At 40.1% G+C, this 12,090-nt stretch overlaps 1 protein-coding gene across 5 annotated transcripts in view; it reads right to left on the bottom strand.

Annotated features, from left to right (window-relative positions):
• The window catches only part of PARD3B (par-3 family cell polarity regulator beta), a 1,737,215-nt gene that overhangs the window by 1,181,461 nt on the left and 543,664 nt on the right, over positions 1-12,090 (bottom strand). For all 5 annotated transcript variants that reach the window (XM_040357288.1, XM_040357287.1, XM_040357289.1 and 2 more), the window contains one exon: positions 4,493-4,675. In XM_040357288.1, the coding sequence (XP_040213222.1) occupies positions 4,493-4,675 (183 nt within the window). The remainder of the gene's footprint in view (positions 1-4,492; positions 4,676-12,090) is intronic.

Below are 12,090 nucleotides of genomic sequence, written 5' to 3'. Positions count from 1 at the left end.
CAAGTCAGTATTGGTATATAGTGTAGTGGACAGAGCAGTGGTTAGAAGTGCCATCCATCAGTCGGTGCCCCCTGTCAGTGCCATCCATCAGTCAGTGCCCCCTGTCAGTGCCATTCATCTGTCAGTACCATCCATCTGTCAGTGCCATCCATCCGTCAGTGCCCCCTGTCAGTGCCACCCATCCATCAGTGCCCCCTGTCAGTGCCATCCATCCGTCAGTGCCCCCTGTCAGTGCCATCCATCTGTCAGTGCCCCCCTGTCAGTGTCATCCATCTGTCAGTGCCCCCCTGTCAGTGTCATCCATCTGTCAGTGCCATCCATCCGTCAGTTCCCCCATGTCAGTGCCATCCATCCGTCAGTGCCCCCTGTCAGTGCCATCCACCCGTCAGTGCCCCCTGTCAGTGCCATCCACCCGTCAGTGCCCCCATGTCAGTGCCATCCACCCATCAGTGCCCCCAGCAGTGCCATCCACCCGTCAGTGCCCCCATGTCAGTGCCATCCAACAGTCAGTGCCATCCAACAGTCAGTGCCATCCGTCAGTGCCATCCATCAGTGCCCCTCTGCCAGTGCCCCCGGTCATGCCCATTATTCAAATTGTCACATGACATAAAAAAAAAGTATCGGTATTCGGTATCGGTACTTGAAAAAAAGTATCGGTACTTGTGTCTTAAAAAAGTGGTATCGGGACAACCCTAAAAAAAACATTCCCCTCTGGGTGATCTACGTACATTGCAAGGATTATAGCAACCTTTGTTGCAGATTCCTACCTTTTGTTATTCTTAAGAAATCATACCAGCAAATTTAAAGGGCCCCTTTCACACGGACGGATAGAATGGTCCTTTTAGCTGCGGATTCTCAAGTTATCTTTTGCAGCTAAAAGCACACAATGCTTTCATATGGCCCCATTCACACACTGCGTTTAGCTTTTGTTACATGTGGTTTAGTGCAGATAGAAAAAAAAATTACTGCGTCCAGGAACGATTTGGCACAGCTATCTGCACATAACCGCAGGTAATCGCAGTGCACTGTGTCAGCTGCATTTGGTATGAATCATGAGTCAGCACTTCAGACCAAATTCTAAATAAAAAACTGCCATGGGTTCCCCCTCCAAGAGCATACTAGGCCCTTGGGTCTGGTATGGATTTAAAGGGGAACCTCTACACCGAAAAAACGATGTGGGGGTCCCCCAAAATCCATGCCAGACCTTTATCTGAGCACACAGCATGGCCGGTCAGGAAAGGGTGTGGGGACGAGCGAGCGCTTCCCTCCTGAACTATACCAGGCCGCAAGAAGGGAGAAGACCGGGCCACCGCTAGTAAAAGAGCTGGAAGAAGATAGCGGAGGAGCCCGGTAGAAGGCAGAAAGAACCAGAGAGCTGAGAAGTCGGAAGAAGACCCCCAAAGTCAGAAGAAGACTCCCATAGCTGCCTAATAAAATACTTTAAAAACCTGTCTAGTGTGTTTTTTCTTGACACTTTTTCCCCCAAGTGAATGGATAGGGCTACCCCATACTCATTCACATAGGGTGGGGGGGCCGGTTATCCTCATCAACATGGGGGGGGGGTTGAATCAGAATCATGAAAATATAAATACAGGAAACATAGTGCTCTTCATTTCACAAATTTATTTAAAATCCCCAATAAAAGTTGCACAAGAATAAAAAAAAAAATTGAATAATACAATTATAAAATATGTCCACTCGCTCAACACTGTGTACGTGTGATGTCACAGGCTTGGCTCCTCCCCTCCACACAAGAACCACCCTATGATTGGGCTTTCTCAAAATAATAAATACATAATAAATAAAATAAATAATAATAATAATAAATAAATAAACAATAAATAAATAAAAATAAATGCATACCTAAAATAAAAAGAGATACCTGCACTATTGAGACCTTATTCATTTATTATTATTATTATTGTCATCCATATATCATTGTAGAATGTTGGCTATGACTAGCTAAGCACTGGCACTAATGGTGTGAAACACGTTTGAATAAACCCTATGTTTTTTTATCTTTATTGTAGTGTGATTCGGTGGATTGCATTGTATTACCTCACACTTTTTTAAGTGCATGCATCAGTGGTGTGCAAGGCCTTTTGCCTTGGCCATGCATTTGAACTTGCCCAACACATCTGCTTTAAACAGGCTCTTAATCTCCAGCTGGATTTCTATTATTTTAAATATGTTCAGTATCCATGCCGATTACACAATTTACTATTAAATTGTGTGTGTGTGTGTGTGTGTGTGTGTGTGTGGGGGGGGGGGGGGGGAGGAGGTGTTACACATTTCCTCACATTATTTTTTTTTTAATAGAAGTGGTGGTAAAACGTGACAGTCTTATAAAGAATATTCTCTCAACATACAAATGTAAACATGTATTATTAAGCACCCATGCCACTGTTCTGCCATTATGTAAAGTATCCCTTTATCTACAGCAAGTAATAGGGGCTCAAGCACAATTCACTGACACAAGGCCGACCGTGATTGATGCTATGCCTGTCTGTTTAACATAGACTGTAAATTTGCTGCTGTGTAGTTTAATAGTGAAGATTAGCTGAATCAGCAGGTCAGTGTCAGATGAAAAACATTAACATAAACAGAATGCAAATGTTGAAACTGAAATATACAAATCTGCTGAGATATGAAGAAACTTGATGTAAAAGGACAAATATCTATGATGAAAACTATAGAAGGAGCTCAGGGCTCTCCTTACTGCAGACATTTGCATACTTTTTGGAATGCATTTTGTCAACAGGTTGGAGGGAAAATGGTGCAGTACACATGTAGGGTTGCATGCTCTTATCTTTTACTAATAACAGATTTAACCACTTGCTGATAGTCATCTCATTAACAGCACCTTGATTAACCACTTCCCGCCTGCCCCATAACAGATTTACTGCTACAGGGTGGCTCTCATGTGCAGAATCAAATATATCTATTGTGACAGTAGGAGCTACTGTCAGGGTAAAATGGACAGTTTGCTGGACACAGGGTATGCATATGTGCGAGGTGCAAGACTACAGAGTGTAGATGTGAACTGGAGAAGACTGCTTTCACAGCTTTCTCCAGGTTTTGGTATTCTGGAATGGGGCTCTGTAGTTTGGAGATTCCACAGTGTCTTGGGAGGGATGGGATCTCCAACCCTGTATCCAGACTTTGTATCCAGCAGGGTGTGTGCTCAGGTGAGCACAGCCCTTATATTGAGTGTATGTGGAAACCTCATGGCTCCCAGTTGGAGACAGCTCCACACTAAGAGACGGGAGGTCTTCAGGAGTCAGAGAGACTGTAGAAGACAGCCAGAACGTTTGTGACTGCAAGAGGCAAGGCTGTAGACACTAAAGGGAAGCTGTCTACTTTGAGAAGTCCGGTGGTCTGGGTGACCAGGATAAAGTGCAGAATTACTGCTACAGATACTGCTACAGAGAGCCAGGTGGGCTAGCATTTTCTGTATTTGATGGAGAAGAACCCCTGCACAGGAAACTTTTGTTTGGACTTTTATTTTGCCTTTTTAATAAAAATGGGCTACCATGCCCTTAAATATAGTTCCTGACTGACTTGAATCACTGAAAAAACACATCTACCACATCTAGGGTGTCAATTAGAACGCTTGACCCACTCTCCTTCCTGACTTACCCATAGAATTTGCACTAGAACCTTTGCCAACATCCTCAAATATCTTGAGATTTCTGTTGACAAAGGTTCCACACACACCACAGTAGAATCTTAGCATCTCTGTAGTAACCCTGTATCACATGACCCCAGACTGCTGCAGAAGACATTCCCAGGATTCTGTATGAGGAGTGGTAGCCTGCATTCCTAAAGGTACAAGTTTTGGGGCTGATCAGAAGCCTGAACTACATGCATTGGAACTAATTTGCGGTCTCAAGTATATTAACATGTTTTGTGCATGCACCAAACAAAATGTGGTTTGCATGTTCACCAGTTTATATTTGAACTCACAGTTGTACTGCTAATGACAAGTTGCACTCAATTATTATATACTTAATTTGTGACCAGCAGCAGAGGACTAGAATCTACTCTTGCTTGTGTTTCCCTGCAGACAGGGTGGGGGAAATCTGGGTGATGTGACAGTTGCATATTGATTAAGAAAAAGGTACTTCATTTTTTTTTTTTTTTATTATTATTATTATTATTATTATTATTATTTATTTATATTTTAGAAAATAATTACAGTGCCATCATCCATATACAGAAATAGAATGGGCAATGTAAATTAAATAGTGTGTGTTTAGTATCACTTAAGCCATTAATACACATACATATCATTTGTGTGTTTTGCTGTTTTGGCTGGCTTTTGAGTCTAATGCATCTTTAACTGTACAATTTCAGACAGAATAGTGCTAACTAGTAAATTAAGAGGTTCATGCTTCCATTAAATTGGCACCAACATTTATGGTGGATCTCCTGTGATAAAATGGGATTTGAAAGCAAATTTTCAAATATGAAAGTTGGAAGGCTTATTTACCTTGAAGGCTGCTCCTCCATGGATGATGGACTTGATGAAAATCCCCAAATCACTGCTGGTGTCTCTGGATTTGTTGCCTTTTAGACTAACACCGAGTCCAGCTGAACCTGAATCATTTAGTGGTACCTCAAAGGTCATCTGTACTGTGTTTTCTGGAGACACAACATGGCCTTCTACTTCTCTCTGTCAAAAAGAACACATAAAATATTACTGAATGTACAGCATACAATTGTGTGTAGCATGCCTTTATATGTATTTCATCTATGTATATAGCTGTTTGCCTGGTTAGCTTTAAAAGTTTGATTTTTAAGGAACTTCCATTACACTTAAAGCGGGGTTCCAACCACAATTAGCATTTTTTAAATGTATGTCCTTTCATCATGCGTTTTTATAATATAAATCCGGTCACTTACTATTTTACAATCCGCCGCCGCTCCGCATAGTTATTCAAAAAATATAGTTTATAAAACTATGTCCACAATGTTGTCATTTTGCTTGTGGGCATTGTGAAGCTCACAAGCACTTACTTCCTGGATGTCTTGGATGGGGAGTGATAATTGGGTAGCGCACTGCATCCTGGGAAATGATGACACACATTTCCCAGGAGCATTAGAGGGAGATGATGTCAGAATCCTAGGTGGATCCAAAGGCAGATTTTGTGGGACCACATAGCAACAGGCATTTCCAGATGAGTAATTTTCTTTTATTTTTTAGGTCTAATGAGCACAATAATGAAAAAAATATTTATGGGATGGAAGCTCCACTTTAAATAAGCAAATTTAATTGTCGGAAAAATTACCCACTAGAGCAATTGTCAATGAACCTCCTGTTCTAATAAAGCAAACAAATAATATAGCATAGAGCTCACTGACTAGAAAGAGTGCAAATAGGTTGTAAAGATAAGACATTGTTTACCTAAATGCATCATCTGCATTAAGATAACAAATTTATCAGCATTTGTATTTTAAATCTTTTCTTGATCCAGTACTGTGCCTGTTTCTCTCTCACAGGACAAATAGGCAGCAGTGGGAACCACTGATTTCTGCTGCTGTCGAAGAGATCATGTGAGGAAGGAGCTAGGAAACTAGGCTGAGCCATGCTCTGTGTGTCTGTGGATGTCGGGAGCAAGCCTGCATACATGCCCCCAAAGCAAGTGGCTTGCTATGGTGGTGCTCGGAGAAGAGAAGGAGCCAAAAGCACAGGCGGGGAACGAGGATGCTCTGTGCAATATCATTGCACAGAGAAGAAGTATAACATGTGTATTATTTTAGATTTTTTGTATACATACACACATTATATATATATATATATATATATATATATATATATATATATATATATATATATATATATATATATATATATATATATATATATATATATATATATATATATATATATATATATATATATATATATATATATATATATATTTCATGCTAGTCACCATAATAACAATTTGGAAGTGATGTAATGCATTTATATTATATTGTCAAACAAAAACTGTACTGAGTAAACAAAAATCATATGATCTGGTATTGTACCAGAACAAATTTTGTGTCTGTCCTTTTTTGGATGAAAGCTGTGTACTATCAATCAGATGATTGTATGATTGCTTTGAAAGTGGATTTTTTTTGTAGGATATTCTGATTGTGTGTATGGGGCTTAAAGATTGCATACATAAACCAGTTAACCTTAAAAAATATTTCATTTGTTTAACCCCCCCCCCCCCCCCCCCCCCCCCGATGCGCAACATGATTATTGTTAAAGCCTCCAATGTGTTATGACAGCTGGTATTGTTTGGAATGTCATCTTAAAATATGTTACTTTATAATTTGAAACAAGATGGGTCATATACACTTTTAAAGAGTATAAAAAGTGTGAAGCAAAGTGGGTATTAATTAGTAATTTTGTGACTATTATTGTGACATATTTACATTTTAGATATTTTTTTTACAACTTGTTCAGGCTCACAACTGTTGGCCCAGTTTTTAGATAAACAGAATTATCTTACATTGCACTGACAAAGTTTTACAGATATAATAAAATCACAATGGAAGCAAAAATGCAAATTGGGCAATTTTTCTGCTTCCGAGAATCTTCAGCAATAACTGTGCAAAGTAAACTATGTTTATAATTTTTGTTTCCAGCAACTGCAAATATGTTATGTCTGCAGCAACAGTGTTCTGCAATGGTAAGTGTGCATTGTGTTTATTTAAAAGCATTGTTAGGTGGCAATAGTTGTTGCAAAAATAGTTGTCTAAAAATCTGCTCCTGCTGCACTTTGTTTTATCTATCTCTAACAAAAGTCCATTTGAATTCCATCTGGCACCCAAATCCATCTGTTGTCAAGTCATTTTCTAAAACCTACTTATTTCAACACAAAAGATCATTGCTAAAATATATATTTTTTTCAGCTACAGTGTATCATTGCACTTTATCAACCCCAACTACCACAATAAAAAAAAACAAAAAACAAAAAAAAAACAACACATATTTAAAAACAGTTGTAAGCCTTGGAAAAGCCACCAAGAAACATGTTGGACAATATTTAGAATAGCAGTGGTCAACTTGGTAAATATGAAGGGCCTCAAACTTAGCCCCCAACCTGTCCAGAAAGCTGTGCAGTGACATCTGTGTTTAAATTACAGATATACCAAGTTAAAGCTCAAAGTGAGGGTTTGTGTTTTCATTTAGGGGAGCTTTGTTCTTCGTCTGACACCACATAGAGAGAGGGGGAAAAAAACATGTGTAAATCATTAGCTAAATATTAAGATTAGGGATGAGCCGAACACCCCCCGGTTCGGTTTGCAGCAGAACATGCAAACAGGCAAAAAATGTGTTCCAACACCGTTAAGGTCTATGGGACACAAACATGAAAAATCAAAAGTGCAAATTGTAAAGGTTAATATGCAAGTTATTGTCATAAAAAGTGTTTGGGGACCTGGGGACCTGGGTCCTGCCCCAAGGCGTATCAATGCAACAAATAAAAAATAAAGTTTTAAAAATGTTTTTATTTTTTTTCGGGAGCAGTGATTTTAATAATGCTTAAAGTGAAATAATAAAAGTGAAATATCCCTTTAAATTTCGTACCGGGGGGGGGGGGGGGTGTCTATAATATGCCTGTAAAGTAGCACATGTTCCCCGTGTGTATAACAGTATCTGCACAAAATTTAATTTCTAAAGGAAAAAAAGCCATTTAAAACTACTTGCGGCTATAATGAATTGTTGGGTACAGTCAATACAGATAAAAGTCATTGAAAAAAAAATGTGTGGGGGTCCCCCCAAATTCCATTACCTTCAGGTCTGGTATAGATATTTAGGGGAACCCTGTGCCAAATGTAAAAAAAAAAAAAAAAATGGTGTATGTTCCCCCTAAAAATCCATACCAACCTGGCAGGACGCAGGAAACCAGGGGGGATGAGAGAGCGACCCTCTCCTGAACCATACAATGCCACATTCCCTCAACATAGGGAGGATGTCCCAATGTTGATGGGAACTAGATCCCGCCCCCCATGTGAATTGGTAAGGGGTACATTGAACCTCTACCATTTCACAAAAAAAAAAAAAAAAAAAAAGTGACAAATCCTTTATAAAAAAAAAAAAAAAAAAAGATTACATTCTCGATCTCCAGCGATGTAATCCATTCTCGATCTCTAGCGGGGATACGATGCACACAATCCTGCCTCCACCGGAGGCACCTGACGAACGACACGCCACCAGCCGGACAGCTCTTATATAGCTGAGAGGGGGGCCATAGACGCAAGGGAAATCGTCAGGGTTACCCAGTGACATGTACGAGTGACCCCGCCCCCTCTGACGCAACAACACAGGTTTCTTGTTGCATCAGAGGGGGGCGGGGTCACCTGTATACATCACTGGGAAACCCTGGTGATTCCCCTTGCGTCTCTGGCCCCACCCTCAGCTATATTAGAGCTGTCAGGCTGGAGGTGCGTCATTTGTTGGGTGCCTTCGGTGGAGGCAGGATTGTGTGGGTTGGATCCTCGCTGGGGATCATCGCTGGAGACATTGTACCCTTACCAATTCACATAGGGGGCCAGGATATGGAGGTCCCCTTTGTTAAAGGGGGCTTCCAGATTCCGATTAGCCCCCTGCACACAGACCCCCACAACCACTGGGCAAGGGTTGTGGGGATGAGGCCCTTGTCACCATCAACATGGAGACATCCTCCCCATGTTGAGGGCATGTGGCCTGATACAGTTCAGGAGGGGGGGCACTCTCTTGCCCCCCCCCTCTTTTTCTGCGGCCTGCCATGTTGCATGCTCATATAAGGGTCTGGATGGGTTTTTGGGGGGAACCTCACACCATTTTTTTTGGCGCAGGGTTCCCCCTTAAAATCCATACCAGACCTGAATTAATTGTATCTGCATTGCTGGGACCCGACAATTAATTATAGCTGCAAGTAGTTTTAAATTACTTATTTTTTCCTTTAGAAATGTCATTTTGTGCAGGGACTGTATAAACATGGGAAACGTGTGCTACTTCACATGCATACTATAGACAACTAATCTTGAAATAAACCTCTTTCCTCTTTTATTAGTTCATAAACACCATATATATTTATTATGGATTTTCCTTATCAAATGTTTTCAATCTCATGGTTCTACATGTTTTATTAGGCAAGCCAGTGGTTAAACACCATGTCAATTGGTTTGTCCCTACTTCAGAGTATTTAAAGTTTGTTCTGTCCATTCTCCCATACACTTGAGAAACAAGTGTGCATGCTCTGTGTGAGTCTTGTGTATGCTCTGAAACACATTGCGTTTCCCCCACGCTTTGGTGATGTCACACGCTCACTGATTTGTTTACAGAGTGGAACACTTATCTCCTCCAGCCACAAGAGGATCAGTCGGCTTCATCCCGGGACACCACGGTTACTGCTGCTGGATACCATATCAGAGGCGTTGGAGACCGATCCAGGATGGTCCACTATCCATGAGTATGTCATCCCTTACTTTTATGTAAGTGTTGGATACATATTATTGTACACAATTAAACCTTGCACTCAGAGGCGCTTCTCTGCTTTTTTCTTATCTTGATTACCAAAGTTGGCTTTGTTCTTTTGAAAAGCTGTGCCCCTAGTTCCCTTGAAGACAGATTGTCTCAAATCTACTGGAACTCTTCTCTAATTATCATCACTGGACTTATTACCTTCATCCATTGTACCATTGTTTAACTGATTCATTTTACCGATACCCTGAGCGCTAGCATATGTGTATATTATCTATACTGATATAGACTGGATAATGCTTTAGGAATGAAAAGATGCCACATTGTTTGATGAAAATAAAAATGATCAACATACAGATACAAATTCAAAGACACCCTGAAAATCAAAGTGAAAACATTATGCAGCATGCTAGTCTATTGTGATGCAATTTAATTGCAGCATTTCAAAATGGTACTTAATAGTTTATATGGCCCCCACATGCTTGTATGCATGCCATTAGGGCATGCTCCTAATAAGACACATGGTTCCCTGGGGTATTTCCTCCCAGATCTGGACCAGGGCATCAATGAGCTCCTAAAAATATTGAGGTGCAACCTGGTGGTGTCAGATGGACCAAAACATAATGTCCCAGAGGTGTTTTTTTGGATTTGGGCCAGGAGAGTGTGGGGACCATTCAATGGTATCAATTCTAGGAACTGGCTGCATACTCTTGACACATGAGGCCAGGCATTGTCGTGCACCAGAAGGAATCCAGGACCCACTGCACCAGCGTAGGGTCTGACAATGGGTCCAATGATTTTATCCCGATACCCAATGGCTGTCAGGGTGCCATTGTCTAGCCTGTAAAGTTCTGTGTGTCCCTCCATGAATATGCCTTCCCAGACCATCACTGACCCCACCCCCGGTTCGGTCATGCTGAACGATGTTACAGGCAGCATAATGTTCTACACGGCTTCTCCAGACCCTTTCAAAGGGTACCAGAGGCAGGTTTGCCAATTCTGATGTGCAATGGCAAATGTCAATTGAACTTTACGGTGTTGGGCAGTAAACACAGGTCCCACTAGAGGATGTCAGGCCCCAAGGCCACCCTTATGAAGTCTGTTTACGATTGTTTGGTCAGAGACAGTCACACCAGTGGCCTGCTGGAGGTAATTTTGTAGGGCTGTTTCTTTGTCTCCCTGTGTCTTGGATTAAGCAGCCATATCCATTTGTGGCCAGACTTCGCCCCTATGTTGTTTTCTTACTGACCCAATTGCAACGTGAGCTCCTCAAAGTTCTATCAAGATTTAAATAAAATTATTGTGGGGCTCAGGATAAGGCATGATATTTTATAAAGCAAATTATAAGATTACTTCTTATGCTTATGTTTTTAATAATTTGTTTAAACCAATCCCTTAAAGTAGCTGTGCTAAATGATTTATGACAAATCAAAATGCATTGTTAGATGTAAATCATAAGCAACTGTGTTATTAGCATGAAAACTGTAAAATGGCAGGATAATTAAAATGTTGTTACGTACATAAAAAATACTCTTGTAACACTGCAAAAATGAAAATGTGGTGGGTCATTTAAATGTATTAAATTATCCTGTTTATTAAAGTCAAAGTAATTTCCAATTACTTCCAATTTAATTAGTCTTGCAAGTTTTGTGCATTAGGCAGTCTTTTTATTTTCATCCCTAGAAAATTAGTAAAAAAATGCTCAGTGTATGTGCATATACACTACTGCAATTGTCAAGTTAATAACAGGGTTGAGTCATTAGCATAACGTTCAAATATATACAGTATTTACCCATTATTGACTTAAAAATTGCCTCCCTTTCCCTTGACTTTCTACAAAGTCATATGAACAGGGGTACATAGCCTAGACACATTAAACTTTCTTGAACAGTATTACACATAGTTGCAGGTCATATAAAACATCAATGCAGCAATAATTAAATATAACAGTAATGGCAGCCATGTCTGTCTGTCCTATCTATGTATGTATCTATCTATGTATGGATGTTTTGATCTATGTATGGATGTATCTATCTATGTATGGATATATATATCTATGTATGGATGTATCTATCTATGTATGGATCTATCTATCTATGGATCTAACTATCTATGGATATATCTATCTATGGATCTATATATTGCAAATGTATGTCATTATTTAAATTTTCTGTCAGCATGTCTGTCACACCCTCATTGTCAGCAATTGTCATGATCTGTTACTGTATTAATTACATCACATCTATTTAATTATGTCACACTATGTTGGCTTGTCAGCAGATGTCTCTGTCATTGTGTCTGTCACAATGTCTTGCATGCTTTTCAGTAATTTAGTGCCAGAGCCTGCCATAGTGTCAGTAAGTGTTTGGCAATCTTTTACCATCACTCCTTTTGTGATGCGGTTTTACTGTACCAATTATGCCCTGTACACACAATCAGAATTTTAGATGGGTTAAAATCCGATGGAATTTTCCATCGGAATTCCGTTCAAGCTGTCTTGCATACACACTGTCAGACCAAATTCCAATCATCCAAACACAGTGACGTAAAGCACTACGGCGAGCATGCATCAACTTGATTCTGAGCATGCATATTTTTTTTCTCCACCGGAGTTCCACACAGATGAT

Source organism: Rana temporaria, chromosome 6, assembly GCF_905171775.1.
Source record: "Rana temporaria chromosome 6, aRanTem1.1, whole genome shotgun sequence".
Taxonomy (NCBI): domain Eukaryota; kingdom Metazoa; phylum Chordata; class Amphibia; order Anura; family Ranidae; genus Rana; species Rana temporaria.
This window is presented reverse-complemented; position numbering and strand designations above follow the sequence as displayed.